A 21,684-nucleotide genomic window follows, 5' to 3' on the forward strand; every position below is an offset into this window, starting at 1 on the left:
ATAACTGAAGAGGTAACAGTGCTTCCACCCATGTGTGCCTAGTTCCCACAGTGAAATCTTTCAGTAAGCTCCTAATACAGTGCTCAGGAAGAGTATTTAAGGACAGTCTCAACAGCAGTAGGTACAAGTGGGAGATAGCTCTTCTATGAAGTAAGGAAAGTTTAAGAAATGGATGTTTCTTAAATTCTGTGGGGGTTGTTTTGTGCAACTCACCTGAGAATTGCAGTTTACAAACTGAATTTGATTTTCTTAGTTGAACCAAAATCTTTTATTTCGAGTTAGAAATGGAAAGGACAAGATTTCCATATACTGTTTTAAATGAGGTCATTTGCTAACAGTGCTTCTAATGACCTATTTTCCTAGGGTGTTACTTTTGTCAGAAATGATGTCTTTGTAGAGTTTACAATACAGTTTAATCTCTGATTTAGACTAAGATTGCCCTGTTCTTTGCAGTTTACTAAGTTTCTACCATGTGATATGAAATACCACTTATGTAATATTCACATTAGATTAAGGAAGGAAGCAAAGCAAAATCAGTCCAGTATTAATTAGGGAATGTAATTCATACAAAATACTTGTTTCTTGTGTCACTCTCCATAATACTCATACACTACAGAAGAGTTAGTAGAATCAGGACTACACCTGCCAGACACATTACATTTTTACAATCTTGCTAACTCATAGCTTCATGTCAAAAATATCCTTAAGTATAGTACCTTATTAATCTTACAGGTTATGTATTTTGTGTTGCTTTCATTCCTTCTGTTTTGTTACAAGCCCGGTTAACGTCCAGAGATCCTTCTTAAAATGCATCCTATTTCGTGATGTTTGCCCACAATGTCAAAGGCAGATGTTGCTGATATGGCAGTAGGAGTTGAACCTTCCCACCAGTATCCCATTATATTTTGTCACTGTGCAACAGATGTCAGCAGATGGGCAGTCTGATAAAATGGTGTTTGACATGGAAGTGTGTACAAAACAAGGTGTGGAATTGAATTCCTCCATTTGGCAAAAATGGCACCCATTGACATTCATTGACACTTGAATGTTTATGGAGACTGAACAGTGGAAGTGAGCTCAGTCAGCAGTGAGTGGTGTGTTTCAGCAGTAGCAACAGTGCTGATGCAAAGTTTTAAGAGTGTAGCATGCTTGTTCATCACTGATAAAAATGCATAGCTAATGAGGGTGACTATACTGAAAAATAGCTGAGAATTTTTACAGCTCAAAATTTGCTCAATCAAATGGTGTCAGTGTGCTCTTTGTATCTTTGTATCTTTCATGGTCATAAGTGGTAATACCATTATAGAGACCCATGTACTTGTCGTATGTGCATTAGTCTTGTAAGTATTTGTATTATTGTGTTCTAATAGTACTGTGCTGTAGCTTTCTAAAGCAGTTCAGAACTCAGTTGTCTATCCCTTTAGTGAGCACTGCAGCTTCTGGAATAATCACTGTACTTAAATAATTCAAGTATTTAAAAAAAAAAGACTTAAGAAATACTTTCGGATTTGCATGAAGTCAAAATAAACTAAAAGATATGCTGCATTACTGTATAGTTATTCCCAGTTAGTAACTGCCTTCTCGAAAGTTTTTAATATAAATGCAAAGGGGGCATTTTAGAAGAAAAATAATTGAAGGCTATTCAAAACTGCTTGCAAATATGAATATTACAAAACCGATAGAATGGCAATTACAGTCTGTATAGAATATTAATGTGCTACTTTACATGTAGTAGGTCTTTAATATGAGCTCATTTCATAGGTAAGCCAGTGTAGGTTGTTTTCAATATGAAATACGATGGGCAGCTGTGTTAATAAAACCTTGTTGCACATAGAGCTGTCTCTTAATATGCAATTAAACACAGTTTTAAATTGTAAAATAAATCATACTGCAATACAGAAGCAGCAAATTAAAAAAAACTCCAGATACTCTGTCATTTTGTAGTAGTTTAGTGTAGCAAAGTGGTGCTTACTATTTTAGATTTAAATTTGGAAGATTTCAGTTAGTGTAATTTTTCATTTTTAACTGTAATGAATGATTATTTTCTTTTACTGCTATGAATGAATTTCACATTATTTGCAGAAAACAGGTTGTGTTAGCTGTTATTTCCAGGCAGAGCAACTATTTTAAACTTCCTTTGTTACTAACTACTTAGTAAAATACTTACTAGGACCATGAGATGAACTAATATAGATGTAGATTTTGAGTTGCAGTAAGCTTGGTCAGCTTGTCTTAGAAAATACATAAAGAATAGAAGGGCTTCAGATAAGAGCAGCAGATCTGGAAACCTGCAAGGTCATCTCTTGAAATTGTTTTTTAAGGAAGAAAAAAAAATGAAGTATACAAGGCAGAGAAAATTTTTTTAGTTCTAAGAAATTTTCTCTTGTTCTAAGCTAACATCTACTATATTTTCTTTCTCCGCCTAAAGATCCAATGCCAGAAATTTCTTGCTACTTTCTCCATGTGGGAATTCCATGAAAATTCTCTCTATATGAGTTAATTCTCTGGATTTTTTTTTTCCTCCCTTCTCTGCTTTACTTTTTGTCTTTGTACTATTGATATCACTTCAAGTTTGTTACTTTTTAAGGTAGTAATTTTCAGCCAGTATTTTATGGTTCTCCGAGTATCCAAAGGGTGAGAAAGAAAATCAAACGTTTCTAACATTTATCGTGTTCGTAGAAAACTGACCCTGACGTTTTTAAATGCTTCCAAAACTTTTATAAGTTTCTCAGAAGGAAAAGGGGGCACCTAGGCAGCTGGCCAGGATGGGAATGTCATGTACAAAGTGAAACTACTTCCTTTTCCCGGGAGTCTCCCACCTTCAAGCACTAGATGTTTCTAGGAATAACATATGTTGATTACTTCCATAGAAATATTTTTAAGTGATACATAGCTTATATGTTTTCAAGCTGTTTTTCTGGTACAAATGACTTCAAGGTGGTAAACAGCATTGGTTTAGGAAGAGGGTGATGTTCAATATCTGACTCTTCATTCTGTTACATTAGGACAGATAGCAGGACACTATCTCTCCTGCTAATAGCCAAATATATTTCTTCTTGTTAAACTTGTACACATTTGCTTGACACTAAATATGTGTCTCAGGACAGGCAAGATGAACTTAGTGAAATATATTTGTCCTGAGTGATGATGATTTTCAACTTCTGAGTAAAGATGGAAGAAAACTGCCTTTTCAAGTTCTACTGCCCTTTTTTTCAGCATTTAGAATAAATTTACAAATCTTTGTACAATTTGTGCTGCTAGTAACTTTATCTGTTAACTCAACAAAATAGCAAGAGCCCCTGACTGTACCCAGAAGAAAGTCTTGTGTGTCATTCTTGAGCACCAGCAGAACATAAATATATGGTCTGCTATCATTTTCATTCTTGCTATTGAAAAATCATGATATGTTAGAAGAGTAACTCTTGAAACTACCTTAATTCATTTACCTCACCTTGTTTGAGACCATCTAGCTTGAAAATTTGGCTGAGAAGTTTCTGTCTTCAGATCACTGAAGACTGTTCAACTGACTTGCTGTTGCAAGTTCTGCCATTCCATGAGCGTAGGGATTCTGCTTCTCACAATCTTCCTTTTCTTGGCTGTTGGCTGAACACATGCATAGGAAAGGCAGCACATTTCATTCCCTCTTTACAGATCAACTGCAATTATCATCTCCATGAAAGTCATGAGAGGGAGTACTTCATTGTTGAATGTATGTATACTCTGTGCTTCTGGGCAAAGACTACATTTTTTTGTCCTAGGCTGATCGCTAAGGTCTTTCAGCCTTTAGGCAATACGTGCTTTGTCATCAGCTGTTGACTCAGTATCCCTGTATTAGTAAGGCCATCTTAAATCTGACAAAGTCATCGCAAAAATAGCCAGTGTCAAGCTATCTGATAAACTGATAGATTAAAAAAAAAAAAAAAGAACCAACATAGACAACATAGATTGCTTGACTTTTCGTTTGGTTTAGCTGCATGGCGACGGGAGTTGTTACTTCTGAAGTTACATGGGATGTAGATGGTGGATTATAATTATAGAACAGTGATACTCTAGAGGTGAGACCTAGAAATGTGACAGTGGAACTGGGAAGTTCTTTGCATCATCAGTTTCTCCTGGCTAGATATCAGGCTGTCTGTATGTCAACAGTTTACGGGCTGATTCGGCTCGGTTCTGTGACGAGTGGGGCGGAGGGAGCTGCAGATCCGCACCTCCGGAAAAAAAGGAAACAGGGGACCCCAAAACAATTAAAACAGCAGCACTGATCTGAGGAGAAACAAACCAATTTAGTAAGTATATTATCGGAATGCAAGATAACACACTATAATACAATATAATCAGAATTGAAGCTAATAAATCAAATATAATGAGAGAGAGAGTATGTCTGAAAGGTGGATAGGCCTCAGCACAATGCTGAGGTGAGATGCGCAGTCCAGTTGAGCAGCAGGGAGATGGGAGCAGCGCCCACGATGAAGGGCAGGCGAGAAAAGAGAAATCAGGTGACCTTGCCAGAAGTTAAACCTCCTCTCCCTGACCGCAAGGTCCCCTGGGGAATGGAGTTCTTCTCTTCAGGGCAGGTACGCAGGACTTGAGCATTGACAGTTAAAGTCCCAGTGCCCCACATGATGTTATGATGTGGAATATCGAAAGGCAAAAATCACAAAACCATGACACTGTACAGATTCAAAGTTCTGCATGAACTGGACCTTGCTCCTATTTTTTAATTTTTTTTCCTACTGATTTCAAGTAGTTTTCTTTCCAAGACTCATTCTGTTCGTCGTGATATTGTTACAGGTAACAATGGATGAGCTTGATACTCCCTCTCAAACAAAGGCCGTACCATTCTTGTGAGAACCATCTTCTAGTTTTAGTTGATAGTGACTACCTATTTGTTCTTTCTGATGACATAATGGATGAGGTCTTTCATTAAAGATTTTAGGAGCAAATTAAAAGCCCTTAGCAACACTCCCTGGTTGCTCCACCAGTAAATCCATTGAAATGGGATTAGTGTCACCCAGTTGAACACCTCTTTGAGTTTCACAAGGTACCTATCCTCACATTGGAGATGTGCTTAAAAGGCCTGATACATTCCTTTTTCAATTCTCTTATTTTTCGCAGTTTTCACTATTATATGTAGTATGTGCATTTCTTGAAGAATAGAAATCTGTGTGTAAATTGTATTAGCACAGCTAGAAGCTGCTAGTTTTCCTGTATGCTCATTCTGAATCATACTAACCCTCCTTCTTTTCAAGGGTACTGTTCCCGAAGATCTTTTAGGACAGGTTGGGTTTTTTTCCTCCTTTCCAGGATGAGAAGCAGTTTTCTGTAACATAAAAGAAGGCTTTGCAACTTATGGACTCTTATCTTGAAAAGATATAGGGTGGAAATTGGTCTAGAACACAGTCATTAGGTTCCTTCATCTGTATTGAGTTGATAACTCTTGAACTTTCAAGGTCAGGGGTAAAATACGTACATGAAGTGCTTTCTTGTTTGTTGATAAATGCATGTGTTTTCCAGGGGCTAGGGAAATGGGAATAGGTGTTGAGGCATTTTTTATTCTTAGAAGAGATAATTGTCAAGAATCCTCATTGTTCACTTTATGGGAAGGTAAAGCCACAGAGTGGTATTGGCCTCAGGCTGCCCTGGTACAATTCTGAGAAAAGAGATCCCACTGAGGGAACAAAGATGGGAAAGATTTAATTTTCCCTTTAGAATTAAGGAATTCAAAGTCTTTCAATTCTTATTGGCAAGAGGACTGAGGACTGAAAAGATTCTTAAATGAACCACGTGATGTTAAGCCCTCCGTGTATGGGAGGGAATCTAAAATACATGGTAGTAAGGAAAAGAGATGGACCTGTGGGGGAAAAAAAAGAAATAGATTTTTTTAAAAGAATTTACTAACCAGAATGCTTAAAATTATTTCAAAATCAATGGCTATATGCCAATGTAGCATAGAAGGGGTGGAATTAAATTTAAATGAATCCAGTCTGATAGCAGAAACAATCACAGCATGAGTTCCTTGTTGGGTAACGTGGTGTCATCAGGGAAACCTCTAGGAATATATTTAATGTCTACTCTGAAGCCATTAAGAATGTAGCAATATTCTTTCCTGTTCGTCGTCTGAAAATTGCTTTATTGTCCCTGAATTTTTCTCTCTGCTTGGTTAGTGCTCTTTCAGGGAATAAGTGAAGTAAAAATTAAATATAAAAAAAATAAAATAAAATTGAAATTAGATAGTGACTTTCTTCTAATGAAGAAACTTTAACCATTAAAACAAGAGTTCTATTAATACTGCAGCTGTTTTCTCTCATTGGTTGATAACTAGGTCGTACAGACGACATCTAAAAATAGGCAACTAAAAATTTACTAGGTACAGCATAACAAAGGTGATTGGTGCACTTTAATTCTGATTGCACTTAATTTTATTTCTTCTCTCATCTTTTAATGAGTCAGTCTGTAATGATTTCCTGTCATATTTTTCTTAATGTAATTCCTGCAGTCTATGTATTTAGTATAATTTGTTAATGCTATATTTTAATATCTTGCACAATAGTTTTAACGCTTTCTAATAAATTAAGCATTATGTTAAATTGCATTAAGTGTGCAGCATTACGTCTGTTTGAAGTAGCAAAATTTGATAGCTGAAGAAAGAGGAATGCTATTGTATTGCTAACAGGACTTAGAAAAGTATTGCTGCATTTCTGTATGCATCTGCCATAAACAGAATCAACCATTAGAGATTTTTTTGTGCAAAATAAAGTATCAGGTATTTTAAATTAGCACATCTGGTCCATGGTTAGAAAGAAGCACTGTTTCATTTCTTCTTCCAGAACAATTTAATGTCATCAATATAGACATACACACACACATCTCGTCTCAAACTGAAGTTTAGCTATCATTTTGGAAAGTTAGTTATCCTTTGAAGTGTTGGAAATTTCCTAATCTTAACAGGGCAAATTCATAATAAATATTGTGGCATATCTAACATTACATTCTTATTGCACAATAAATCTGACATTTGTGTTGCACCCAGTCTGCTTTGTGCTCATCTAATAATTGGCAGGTACTGTGACACTGACAGGAGGAACCCGTAGGTTACCTTAATGTAACACTATTTGTTACCTTCTGGTATGATGCTATTTGTTATTTGACAACAACAGTCATGTTGCTGTCTAATGGTTGGAAGAATTAGGGACTGTTCTCTGTAATCTCCTTGAAATTGTGTTATGCTCCTTAATTATTCAGTAATTGTATGTAACATGATCTTATTGCATTTTAAAACTCTACTTTTCATACAAGCAGCATCAAGTATTGTGAAGTTCATAAGCAATACCTTGTTCCTGTGGGAAGATCAATTAAAAAAAAAAAATCTTTTCAGATTCATTATTTAGAGATTCAAAGAGCAAATGAGTTTGTATCAGATCAGATTAGACCTTACAGTGGCCTTTCAGTACCTGAAGGCGGCCTACAGGAAACCTGGGGAGGGACTTTTTATAAGGGCAGATAGTGACAGAACAAGGAGAAATGGTTTTAAACTGGAAGAGGATAGATTTAGACTAGATATTAGCAAGAAATTCTTTACTATGTGGGTGGTGAGATACTGCAACAGATTGTATAGAGAGGCTGTGGATGCCCCCTTCCTGGAAGCATTCAAGGCTTGGCCTTGAATGGATGGGGCTGGATGGGGCTTTGAGCAACCTGGCCTAGAGGGAGGTGTCCTTGCCTATAGCAGAGGGCTGGAATGACATGATCTTAAAAATCCCTTCCAATCCCAACCATTCTATGACTCTATAATTGTTTCTAATGAATGCTGGAATTCGTGATTCTACTCCAAACCTAATTCCTGTAAATTTCTATTACGTCACTCTGTTGTTTAGGTTAAGAATCTGATTCTGAGGGACTCAATGAAATTCAGCAGTACATTGCTCATCATTTTTAGTGTTATTTTTCTGAGATATTTGGCTTACTGTAAATACTTGATGTATTTGGTAGTACTGTTGCTAAGGTACTCAACTCTTGGATGCCCAAGCTGGGGCTCAATAGTACTGAGTTGTTCCTCACAGAATCCTTTTAAAGGACAAAGTGATTTGTACTTCTCCATCAGCTGTCAGTTTTAGGCAGTGTTAGTGATCTGTGCTGATGATTTGGCATAAAAATAAATGATGTCAAAGAATGAAAAATCACATGCTTCTCCTGCCATATGTAAATCTTCTAAATTTTCTTTAACTTTCTTCTAGGTCATTTCAAATTCCCAGATTCATCATTTTGTGATGACATCCTGCTAGCACAGTAAATAGGTTCTGCTGTAAGTGGCAGTGTGCTTGCTGAAGATGTTATACATTCAAATTTTTATGCAACTGCACTTTCTAGAATCATTTTTTTTTTTTTTTTTTTTTTTTTTACTTAATGCCAATTCTGTCTTTGCCAACTACTGACAAATAAGACTTTCAGAACAGTTCAGATTGGAGATTCGGCCATGCGCACAGCGTTAATTGCACAGCAGAGATCTTGTCCCAGACTACATTAGATGGGGATCTTAAGTATTCCAAAGTTGGGTATAGGAAGCCTTTGCATTAGGTTCAGCTTAGTATAAAATATCTCAATAATAATAATGCTTAAAGCACAGACTTTTTCTCTAAATCCTTTAATGATTGGTTCAGATTATATTGTAATGTAGAATTGTGTTTTTCTTAATACATAATCCTGTCTGTGAAATTTCTGCTTCAAAATTTGAAGGAAAAAATATTTGGTTCCTAACAGCTACATTGTCATGTGATCACTTTCAAGTTTTCTTTGTTGTGGGTTCGTTTGTTTGTTTTTCGGTGTTCTGTCAGAATGCTACAATGTGTTCATACAACACTGCAGAAGTTTGTCATTTTCAAAAAACTATTTTTACATGTAGCTGTCCTTAGAGAATCCCTCCTGGCATTCTGAATTTATAGAGCCAGTCTTGAACTGCATATCGCTACTTTCCAGCAGAGGTTCTCCTATGACACAAGTTGCAAACTGCTACTCTGAAGCTTTTAAAACCCTTCTTTTTGTACTTCTGTACTTGTATAGCGTTTAAAAAGTAATAAATAAAATACATGCAAATTTCTAGAAAACTACTGGTCTGGGATTTTTCAAGACAGCATGACATTAAATTAATAGAAGAGTAAACTTGCAGGAGAAACCATAGTTGCAAACAGTCGGACCATTTAGTTACTCTAATGCCTAAAAAGATTGTAGGAAATAATCTGTTCAATTTTATGTTTTGTCATGTTCTAGGCAAGGGAGTAGTTGCTTCTATAATTAAGCTTTACAGCATGTATGCAATCTTTTGGGTATACTATGGTGTGCTCTTTCCTGATATTTCATGTTGTGCATGATTTTCGAGTAAATATTTTGTTTCTATAATTCCTCACAATTTTAAGCTGAATAAATAACATTGTTTTCATATGATTGAATTTTAGCAGTCTATTCAGTACTTATTCTATAGATATATTCCATATATACAAATTTTGTTGAACAAGTAGCACTACTCATGTCTACTGTCTCTAATATTCATGAAATTACAGTACCCTACTATGCCTTTAATGGCTTCTTGTTAAATTCTGCCTTTGACAGTATCCTGTGAAAGTTTGGAGGAAGTTTTTGGTTTTGGTGACATAATTCCAGTGGAAAGCTGGTGTTTTATGCAGATATTTGAATCTTACCGAGCTACTTGAGGTGACCTGGTCTTTGCTAACGGAGAAGGACTGGTGGGAGAAGTAAAGGTTGGGGACCGTCTTGGGCAGAGTGACTACAGAATTGTAGAATTCTCCATTCTTGGCGATGTCAGAAGGTGGCCAGCAAAACTACCTTCTTGAACTTCCAGAGGGCAGGCTTTGATCTGTTCAGGGCGCTTGTAGCGCGGGTCCCTTGGGAGCTGCTTCTCAAGGGTAAAGGGGCCCAGGAAGCCTGGACGCTCCTCAAGACCGAAATCTTAAAGGCACAAGAACAGGCTGTCCATGAGTGCCGTAAGGCGAGCCGCAGGGGAAGACGACCGGTGTGGATGAGCCTGGAGTTACTGTTGAGACTCAGAGAGAAAAAGAGAGTCTACATCCTCTGGAAGAAGGGACAGGCTGCTTGGGGAGATTACAAAGAAGTAGCTAAGGTATGCAGGGAGGAAGTTAGGAAGGCAAAAGCCCAACTTGAGCTCAGGTTCGCCTCTGCAGTAAAAGACAATAAAAAATCCTTCTATAAATATATCAACGGCAAAAGAAGAACCAAAGATAATTCCCATCCTCTACTTGATGCAGCAGGGAACGTGGTCACTGAGGACAAGGAGAGGGCTGAGGTTCTCAATGCCTTCTTTACATGCCTTTAACAATGCCTTTAACACCCAGATCAGTTATCCTCTGGGCACGATCAGTTATCCTGATAACTGTTTGGCCCAGCCAGCACGGGTTCGTGAAAGGCAGGTCATGCTTGACCAACCTCATCTCCTTCTATGAGGCAACCCGTTTCAAGTGGTGTCCCCCAGGGGTCAGCACTGGGGCCCATCCTGTTTCATATCTTTATTGATGACCTAGATAAGGGGATTGAGTGCACCCTCAGTAAGTTTGCAGATGACACCAAGCTGGGAGGTGGTGTTGATCTGCCTGAGGGTAAGAGGCCCTTCAGAGGGACTTAGAGGGACTTAGATAGGCTGGACTGCTGGGCTGAGGTGAATGGGATGAGGTTCAACAAGGCCAAGTGTCAGGTCCTGCACTTTGGGCACAACAGCCCATGCAGTGTTATAGGCTTGGAGATGAGTGGCTGGATGAGTGTGAAGAAGAGAAGGACCTGGGGGTGTTGGTTGATGCTCAGCTGAACATGAGCCGACAGTGTGCCCAGGTGGCCAAGAGGGCCAACGGCATCGTGGCCTGCATTAGAAATAGTGTGGCCAGCAGGAGCAGGGAGGTGATCATCCCCCTCTACTCAGCACTGGTGAGGCTGCACCTTGAGTACTGTGTTCAGTTTTGGGCCTCTCACTACAGGAAAGATGTTGAGGTCCTGGAGCGTGTCCAGAGAAGGGCAATGAAACTGGTGAGGGGTCTGGAGCACAAGTCTTATGAGGAGAGGCTGAGGGAGCTGGGATTGTTCAGCCTGGAGAAGAGGAGGCTCAGGGGAGACCTCATGGCACTCTACAACTTCCTGAAGGGAGGTTGTGGTGAAGAGGGATTTGGCCTCTTCTCCCAGGCAACGAACAGGACAAGGGGTAATGGCCACAAGTTGTATCAGAGGAGGTTTAGGTTGGACATAAGGAAGAACTTTTTCTCTCAGAGAGTGGTCAGGCACTGGAATGGCTGCCCAGGGAGGTGGTGGAGTCGCCGTCCCTGGCAGTGTTCAAGAGGCGTTTGGATGAGGAGCTGCATGATATGGTTTAGTGCTTGTGGTGGCAATGGTGATGAGGAGACAGTTGGACTGGATGATCTTACAGGTCGTTTCCAACCTTGTGATTCTATGATTCTATGAAAGAGAGAGCATCAGTGAAGATACGACAAAAACAGAGTTTGAAATCCCATTGAATGAAAGATCAAAAATGCTTGAAAGTTTGTTTTGTTTACTGTAAGTTTAAATAAGGAATTGTAGGTGGTGTGAATTTTGCACTGAAAGAGCATGTAAATCAGTTTGAACTTCCTTGCAGGTTGATGTGGTTAATGGGGATTATGATTACTGGGAATGCTGTTAGGGAAATATGCATTTCAAAAACAAAACAAAAAGCAATTAAAGAGAAATGCTGATCTTCTAAAGACTAAATCCTGAGGCACAGCAATTTGTAAGATAATTACCTTTTAACAAAAGACAGTGGTATTAAAATCAGAACAGAAATATTTCCTGTAAAGTCTTTCATCCATGCCTGCCTTAAATATTTTAGAGATGCTTGTCAGCACATTACTGAAACACTAAACAGCAATTAGAGAGACCCTCTATTATCCTACTGTGTGCTTACTTATACGATGCGTGTTGATTTTTTTTCTGCTTCAGTTTCTACGTAGTAGTTATTCACATACTTGTGTAACACTGAGTTAAGTCTTTGTTGTTGTGAAGTAAAATGCTCTATTATTCAAACATACCTGAAGCATTCTGAAAAAAAGTGTGTGTTGTGCTTATGACAAGAGCACAGCAGTGCATAGACTGAACAGGGATTTCTCCAAGGAGAAGCAACATGTCAAGAACAGAACTCACTGTTAGAGTTGATCTTCATACAATGAGAAAGAGATAATATCACTGTCCGAGGAAGCAATTCAGTCATTCTTGAAAGATATTTGCTACAGCCTCTGATTCACAGGCTGGGGAAAATATTGGTTTTATGCCTGATGATGTATTAGAAGAGAAAATTTTCAACTAGGATGGTGAATTTGTTCACTGAAAAATTCAGCATTTGAATGGTAATTTCCAATCAGTCAATTTAGAAATTCTTCTACTGGAAAGTAAAAACTATTGCTTCTAATTTAGTGACTTGATTTTGATAATACAGTTGTTAGGACAAATATATTGTTTAAATACTGCAAATGGTTTCAGGGCAACATTTTTTCTATATGTATCCAAAGTGAGCACAAAAAATAATAATAAAAAAAAATTCTGTGGACTGGGATGTCTGTATTTAGTTTGCTGCTGCCTTGTTCTTTAGTCTCTTAGCTCTCCTTGGACCAACCCCTTCCATTTCCAGAATTCAGTACAACAAATCATGGATCACATTCAAATGCTATGAGTAAAGAGACTCTGAAGCAGTAGGGAACATTTTAAAGTAATGCACTCTAATTAAGGTATTTTTAGGATAGAAAATGACAAATACTGAAAATATGAATATGGTGCTATTTACAGTCTTGTCTCTGTCATCGTTTGGTTGATTCTGTCACCTAATCATAAAATACCAGGTTTTGTGAGTTGAATCTGTTATTGCCTGGCTTTGTTTTGATTACCACTTAATGAAGATGTTCTTTTCCAAGTTTTCTTGTACCGAAATATTTCCAACTTTTCCATTATGTTTTCATCACAAGTAAAGCACAAAGAACTTTCTTTTGCTGCTGGACTGTATTTTTGAAGGATGTTGTTTTCATCTCCAGACTTCTCACTTTGTTCTTATTGTAACTCAGTAGATCTGACATGTAAAACCCCAAAATTATGAAGAATTTTGATAGGAAACTGTCAAATTCTACTGTTCATTTACCAGAATCATGGAAATACTTCATTACCCTGCTGGGAGGTTACTGTGCTTTTTCTTGAACCCTATTTTGTTTTCTTTAGGGAAATTCTCTCGTCTCTGTTACAAACTAAACATGTCTTCTAGATTAAAGCACTAACGAAAGCATTGGAGTAGCTCACTACTAAAACAAGCAGTCCCAGGATTGTCTGTCTCTGGAAACATGTAAATGATACTCAAACATTTTCTAACATTCTGGTCATGTTGCACTTCAAAGAGGAGGTATTTTTATCCATGCCATGTGGGATGTCAACTTACACAAGTTCTGTGGCCTCTTAGCCCACAAATCTTTATTTTCCTGCCAAGAAATCAGGCTGCACATGTACCTGCCTGTGCCAGCAGCATTTTGCAAGGAACCGAGGGATACTGAAACTATTCACTGAGATGGTGTGTTGGTTGGTGATTGACTGTTTTAAGATAGATATGTGTTTTTTGCCTATTCCTCAGTCCTCTAAAGAATTGATAGGAGCTTTGGTTCCGTTCGTCTCCCTGAGGTGGGAACAGCTCATGGAGAAGTTCCTGCTGGGAATGGATGGGTAGACTTGGTTGTTCTGTCCTCGGTACTCCCTGAGTATGGGAGTGCTTATTTCAGCTGAGCTGCAAATGCTGCAGCAAGCACTGTCTCTGCTTTGCCTGAAAGGCAGCATTAGCATAGCTTTAGCAGGCCGTGCTTGTTTTGGTCTTTGTTTTCTGGGAGGAAAAAAAAAAAAAAAAAAAAAAGTATGCATCTGAAAGAAGTACCAGCTTTTAGCACTTCGTATTTCAGTGAAATCTGAAATAGGCGGAGAGACACCTCAGGAACATACAAATTACAGCTGCTGAATAGTAAAAATTTTCCAAGATATGGAAAAAAAATCAAGAAAAAAATTGTAAGAATAAAACTCTTACAGTATGGAGATTTGAGAAGGTTTGGGCAGGATAATTTTCTGTTAAAATAGCCATCTAATATAAATGCCACTTTTATCCCTTTTTAAATATCAAATCTGTTGTATAAGCACTCATCTTTCCGGTTTGATTCAGATTTGTATGAGAGCTTCTGAAATTTCTGTTTGTATTTTATGTACTTTATATAGCATACATTAATATTTATTGCAGCACACATTTAAACTTGGTTTATACATAGTTGTGGAAACCCTAGTTTCCATACTGGTTTCTCCGAACATATTCCACATCTTTTCACCTTAAAATATGCTTACATTTATAAGGGTTGTGTTGTCTTCACAGTGTAGGTCCTTTGAGGCATAAAAGGAGTAGAAGTTATGTGCCTGCACTTAGAAGGTAGAATCGGTCTTGTGATGCTGGTGTAAAGTTTTAAAATCCTCAGAGCTCCAGAATGTCACCAGGAGCAGAACACATAATTTGGTTAGCTGTTACTTTTCATTTAGCTGGAACTTTATGAGAATACTGTCTGTCTTTATAGGACAGCTGAGCACTGATCATGTAACACTCTTGTGCTTTGGCCCTCCTTTTCACTGTTCTTATATCTGTCTTTTTACGTTTCCATCTCTTTCCAAATAACCTGCCCCTAATTATATTTTCCTCGCTGGTGCCTGTTTTGCTGTATCTGCACCCAGATTTGGTGTTGCTGATACTACTGTCCAGATGCAGTGTTAAAACTTGTATTGCTGACAGTTGCTCATTTGTCTTTGTTAGTGGATTCCTCTCTCCCCAGGGTCCCCGCAGTTCCCCTTCAGCTGGCTGTGAATCTCCACCTACAATCAGCCATCCATGACTTGTGTCAGTTTCTCCCATTGTTACCTTTCATATCCCACAATTTGTTGCATGATATCCAGGAGTTTCCATGTCAGTTTTGGTTACTGTAACCTTGAGCTTAAGGGCTGAGTGGTCATTCACCTGAAGAACTACAAGTAACAGCACGCTGGCACTTGTTTTCTGCAAGCACATTTTTTTTGTCATCTCTGGAGCAGTCGTTTCAGCTTCTGATTTCCTAAGTGCAAACATCTGTTGTACACAGAATAAAAACATTGCAATCCTTACCTTCCCCTTCCAGATCTCATTTCCTACATGGAACTGACCCAGTTGAAAGCTCCCCCTGATGTAGAATAAATGTTAGATCTCAGCTAGATGTTTTATTCAGAGAGCAACTACATGAGCTAGCAGTGGTACAAAGTAGGGAACACACGGCCTTCAGCTCAGCAGGAACATGGACTAACTCTCTCCCAAGCATGGCTGGGTTCTGCTCACTTGAATTGCTGCTTGTAAAAACTCATGAAGTCACACTGAATATCCCAAGTTGGAAGGGGTCCACAGAAATCAAGTCCAACAACTGGCTTCACGCAGGACACCCCCAAAATTCAAACCTTATGTATGAAAGCATTGTCCAAACATTTCTTGAACTCAGGCAGCCTGGAACCGTGCCCACTGGCCTGTTGTGCCCAACCACTGCTGGGCCAATTGGAAGACTGCATTGGCTGTTTCAGCAATATCCTACAATTTTGTAGAAATCACTGTATGGGAAGAATGTAACACTGCTTACATTAATTATTTTAATTAGCGCTGTTTTGGGGAAAAAAAAATATGCAGCTATGACGTATGTTAACGTATGTTAAAAAATATGCAGCTAAACGTATGTTGGAAGGAGGGAGAAATGCTTGTGGTTAGGATAGTGACTACAGGTAAGCAAGGAAAGAGGAAATCTTTATATTGTAGTAGCCCAAATGTTGGAAATAATTTTTAGAGAACTAAAGTTACCTGCCTTAAACTTGTAACATTTAACCATGTAACATTTAATTATCTCAATTTTGCGTCCCTGAAAATGTGCACTGAGACTATCAAACAGCTGTAGAGAACCGTAAAGAACTGATTCAAAGCTAATATTTACTCTCCTGTTTTTGTTTTGTATTTATATTACTAAGAGCGCTTCAGTAAATGTTATAAATGGGCATGAACTACTAAGGCAAGAAAACTAATATATTCTGCCATCATCTGGGAATTTTTACTGAGTCCTATTGAATAACCCAGCCTTTGGAAAAAACATTCACTGTTCCATGATGATTACTTGAATTATTTCTGTGTGTTTACAGACTTTTTTTTTGTCCAATTTATTTTTGTAAATGCCAACTCCTAATCTGTCTACTAAGACAGCAGTGGCTTGAAAGCGTACGCGGGGCCATCTGATAATATGTTGGCTGTTGCTTTGCAAAAAGGAAGTATAATAAAGGCCAACATGAATACAGATTGACTTTTAGCATTCTGACTGCTATTGCTGCCTAAATATTTGAACATTTTCTTTTAACATATTTGAACTGTTGTGTTTTGTTTTATTTTCCATGATAGCATTATAAATAAGACTAGTTATAGAATAGTTACAGAATTTCTCCCATGCTCTCAGAGTATGTAGTAAAAATGTCTGCTGTGGTTGCTCTCCAGTATTTGAGAAGATGGAGGAATTTATTGCAGCCTTTGATTCATTTCCTCTGTTCTGCATTTGGTGATATAGACAGATGAATTCTGATTAATAGATTGTCTGATGCAGCCAGAATATCCTCATACTCCTGGTTTCCACCTTATGTAAAGCTCAATCTTCTATAGTTAATAATCTTTAAAAATACTTTAACTCTGAAAAATGTTTTGGATTGTGAAATCAGAATAAGAAAATAATTTCTAATGTTAAATTGAAAACTGAACTGTCTACAAAATGCACTTTACTGTTAAGAAACATGTTTCAAAATACTTGGTGAGGAAAAGAGGAAAACATGTCAAGGACTGATCTCACTTAAAAAATAAACAAACAAAAACAAAACAACAAACAAAAGAAAACCAACAAGAACAAAAACACATTTGTCTGATCTGTGAAAGGATGATTATCTTAAAATTCTTTCTGAAAAACAGGGTCAATATAAGACTTATTTATTGTTGATATGAATATATTTAGGAATTATCGTTCATATAAAAGGCCTGCATTATGAACATAACTTCTGAACTTTCTTGGTGGATTAGGTATGTTGGTGCGTGTGTATGTTTGTGTGCATCGTGTACAAATGCTGCTACTCATATACACTGGTGAGCAAGGAGAAAGGGTTCTTACCTTATTAACCATCAGTAGCTGTAAATGTTCCTGTCTACTAATTCTAAGGCATAAATTTCTGTTGGTAGTAATTATATCAATTAGTGTACAAAAAAAAAAAGTTTTGTGGAGATTATGTTAAGTGGGCTGGAAAGGTTTGTAAGCCTTGAACCAGAAATTGTTGTAGATAGATTTTTTTTTCCCCCCTGGTATTATAAAAGTGTTTTGAAGTGCATTCATCCCTTGCAAATTACCTAAAAAAAAAAACAACCAAAAAACAAACAACAAAAGGCTTCCTCCTTGCTCTCATAGAATTACCTTTTGTGTAGCTAAAATCATTTTCTTTTAGGGAAGTAGTACTTGCAGATGAAAGGCAATTAGTTACCTTGAGGTTTCTATCATATGTAATCAATTAGGTAGTTTACTAAGCTGCAATTAGATGCACTTTTTGAGATCCACTGAAAGTAACACAATTGTTTAACTGCTTCAAAAAGCTGAAGGTCATGGGGATAAGTGGAGTGACATAATTCGCTTTTCTAAAGTATTTTCTGTTGATCACTCATATGAAAGGAAGATATGAGTAAATTTCCAAGTCCAGTGCTTAAGACTTAAACATAGATTTTTGCTTATAAAATTGTACTTCAAACATTCACATTGTAGAAGCTAAAAGCATAGAACTTCAATTTATGTTTCTGTGTTTCTATTTTGCTGTGCAGAATCATACTTTACCACTGTAAGTTATTTTTTCCTATAATAGTTAATGAGAGATTAATATAATTTAATAAGCCATGAATGTTCTGTTACAGAAAGAAAGAAAATGTATTTTCAGAATGTTAGTCATACGGTGATGATATAGTGTCTTCTAGCATGCAACAGCAAAAAATCATTTTCATCATGCAAATCATAGTTTGAAGTTATAGAAAGAGGTTTTCTCTAATTATATAATTGGATTTAATTGGACTCTAGAAGTATGTAAGTATTTAATACTGTGTTTTTATTTTTTTACTATCTGTTGTGTCAGTGTTGAATTGTCATGGGGTTTTGAACTACAGGTTATTCTTACCAAGATCAAGAGAGACATAATGGAATGTGTAAGGCTAGGGGTAATACTTTCAGTAAGTAACTTGATTTTCAAGATGTATAGAAAACTCAGAAAAATACCTTTACTACACCAGGAGTTTGCAGTAAGATGGCTGTAGTGTCTTACCGTTATCACTGATGTAGAAGCTGACCTGAAAACTTTACATTGGAGGCTTCAAACTCTGATTGTGGATTGAAGAGCTACTAGCTCACAATAAGAGTAAACAGTCCCCTTAGCCACCATCTACCACAGAGGTATGTGCCTTACAAAGGGAAGGCAAACTGCTGTATTTTCATTAGATTCTAGTGGAATCAAAAATCGCTTACTTGGTCAATAAAAACAACAGTTCTGTTATATATTTCACACACGTTGAAAAGTCTAGCAGCATACTGTTGAGGGTGGTGCCGATTTAATAGATCCCTGTCAAAGCCTAGATCCAGTACAGCCTGGTACTACAGGCCCAAATGTAGACATGTTAGAACTACCCATCCATTTTCTAAAATATGTACTCGATTTTCTAGCAAGTTTGATTAACTTTGAAGTTCTAATCAATCAGCTGTTGTAATTGCAGTCTTTTTCAGAGCAAGTTTATCTCATATTATTGGTAGATTTTACTATTAAGCAAGATCCAGAATTTCACTCCAAGGAGCCAGCTCCACAAGGTTTAAGGTTCTGTCTTATCAGTTGTTCCCTGTGTACAGCAGAGGCTGTAAAAACTTCAATTTGAAAAAGCAGTTTCCAAATGCAGGACAGGTACATTAGAATGAATTCTAAGTTTGACAAACTGGCTCTTTCCTTTTGAAATTGACTCAAAGCTGTAGTACAGATTTGGATATTTTCTACTGATACTGAGAATTCTAATGTGTTTTTGGGTTTTTTGTTGTTGTTTTGTTTTGTTTTCTAGAAGCATCATTTGAATAACAATTCTTCATACTACAGAGATTTTTTTAAACTTTTTTTTTTTTTTTTAATATCTCAGGAAGCAAAAACCAAACAAGTTTAATCATATGTCTAAAACAAGAAAAGTTTTGTTGTGGTGGTAAATCTATAGATCATAATTATATGTCACAGTCTGTGGATAATTAGAGAAAGTCTTATATGGACAAGATGTTATGTTGACTTCTCATTTGACAGTTTGATGGATTGTTAGCTGTTTGACTTCCCAAAGAAGAAAATTTTCCTTAGAAATCATGTCTGAATATATAGCCATTCTAATTATAGAAATATTACTTCAAATTTTACATTATTCCTTCAACTATCATCTGAGATAATGGGCTTCAGAAATATTATCATACTGTGTTTATGCATCAATTTTTCTTTATTCCCAGATCCAGGCGATGTATGACATTACCCAGTATGAGAATATTTTTACTTTGTTTATGATTCTGGAACAACTTCTTCACAATGGGACAGAAGAAAGTAACACTTCAGACTCAGGCTATGATGGAGAAGAGAAAATCAAATTTCTGAAGAACCTTGATCAAGTTATTCTTCACCTTTCGGATGAATTCCCTTTGTTTTCTTTATATTTATGGAGAGTGAGTGTTCTTTTGAACTCAGCTCAAATACAAATTGATTAAAACAAGCAACCTACTTTAAAGCAGTGCATTGTCGTGAAACTGGATTGGAAAATGTTTGAGTCAGGCAGGGAAACTGTAGTTATTGAAAAATATTTATTTTAAACTTCTATGCTATGCTTTCGCTTCAGAGATAATGAAATTTATTTCCAATTTTAAATATTCAGAAATGTAATAATTCAAGCCCTGTTCGTTTGTTTTGTTTTGTTTTGTTTTTAATAAATACTATTTGATGTAACAGAAAACAATATATTGGTATCTGCATACACAGTGAAAATGGTAACAAAGAAAATAGTTTCAGGTAATGCTTCCTATAAGCGCTCTGAACTTTGAAGTCAAGAAATAATGAGTGTAGAGCTAGGCTTCTGTATTAAGAAACTGTGAGGTGTGTACCTTCTGTATGCTTTAGAGACATTGGTTAGTTGGGCATATTGATAATATGAAATAAAAGACTGATCATCAGAAAGCAGGTGTGTTGCCACACTCTGTGTGATGCAGCAGAGGTTGCTGTCTGATGATGAAATCAGAAATAACAAAAAGAATAGTTTTAAACTTGGTAACATCAGTATTCTTCTAGGATAGTCTTAGTTTTTTGTTTAATCACAGTGATTATCTGACCAAAATAAAATCTGATGCTTGGTTTTGCAACTTTCTTATTCTTGGCTTTACTTGCGTATGCGTAAGCATCAGGCCTAATTCACTCTGAGTTGACTATTGACTTCAAATTAAATTTAACTCCTTCTGTGGTTGCTTTAGACCTTTTTGTTCAAAATAAATGAATAGTGATAAAATCTCTTTTGCATGCTTATGTACTGATTTTTTTTTTTTTACATTTTTATTTCTGTGCAAGTGTATTGATAATAATTATTAAATTCATATATTTATAGAAATATGTAAGGCCTGTAGAAATGAGTTCAACAATAGCTTAACCAATACAGAACAGCTTTGATAAATTTGGGGCAGGAGGGTACAAGTTTTACGATGATAGCATTATTTATAGTAAATAAATATCGTTTTAGTTTTGTTGTGTCTTCTAGTAGGGTATATTCATCAAAAATAGAAAACATTTATAGCATTTACCTTATTCTTTCTTTAGAATTTTTTTCAAATCAATTTTTAATGCCCAAAACATGCTCTGTGGCTTTATTACTGTAAGTAATTGATCTTGTTAATATTTATTTTGTTGGTTTGAATGCACTTATTTAAGATAATAAACCTATTTTTTCTACATAGTTAGAAGATAGTAGCATTTGCAAAACAAGTTACTTTGATGTTGAATTGGTATCTGAAAAGAGATATTATAATTGTTCATATACTATCCAGCATTGGTATGTTTCTTAAACTTACTATTTACTGTATTCTATTGTAACATTTAATTCTCTCTGTTAGCAAACTTTCAACAGAAATCTGTCTTATGCAAGCAAAAAGAATATCCACAGTAGAAAATTAGATAAGTCTTACTAAATTAAGGAAAATAAATAAGGATATAAATTTGGCAGCCACACAAGAATTATTGTGCCTTTTCAGTTGTCTTATTAATTTTTATTTAGACAAGGTTCTTCCACCTCCTTACATAAGTTCTGTAAGAGCAATAAAAGCATGATTACAAAGAGAGCAAGGAAAAAAATAAATAAAAGGGAACTGGTATCCATTTGATATGGTAATTTGTGCAACATTTGGTCCTTTTCATATTTGGAAAAAAAAAAAAAAAAAAAACAACACTTCAAAAATGTCTTGAAGACAGGAAAATAACAGAATCTGAAAAACAGTAGAATGTGTATTGTTTCATGAC

General features: G+C 36.5%; 1 protein-coding gene across 1 annotated transcript in view; it reads left to right on the top strand.

The window, feature by feature from the left end:
• The window catches only part of MEI4 (meiotic double-stranded break formation protein 4), a 74,970-nt gene extending 54,326 nt beyond the window's left edge, over positions 1–20,644 (top strand). The window contains exon 5 of the mRNA XM_052694432.1: positions 19,644–20,644. Coding sequence (XP_052550392.1) covers positions 19,644–19,895 — 252 coding nt within the window. The 3' untranslated portion in view covers positions 19,896–20,644. The remainder of the gene's footprint in view (positions 1–19,643) is intronic.
• Positions 20,645–21,684: the final 1,040 nt, after the last annotated feature.

This window comes from Tympanuchus pallidicinctus, unplaced genomic scaffold (genome assembly GCF_026119805.1).
Source record: "Tympanuchus pallidicinctus isolate F22 unplaced genomic scaffold, pur_lepc_1.0 scaffold1, whole genome shotgun sequence".
Taxonomy (NCBI): Eukaryota; Metazoa; Chordata; class Aves; order Galliformes; family Phasianidae; genus Tympanuchus; species Tympanuchus pallidicinctus.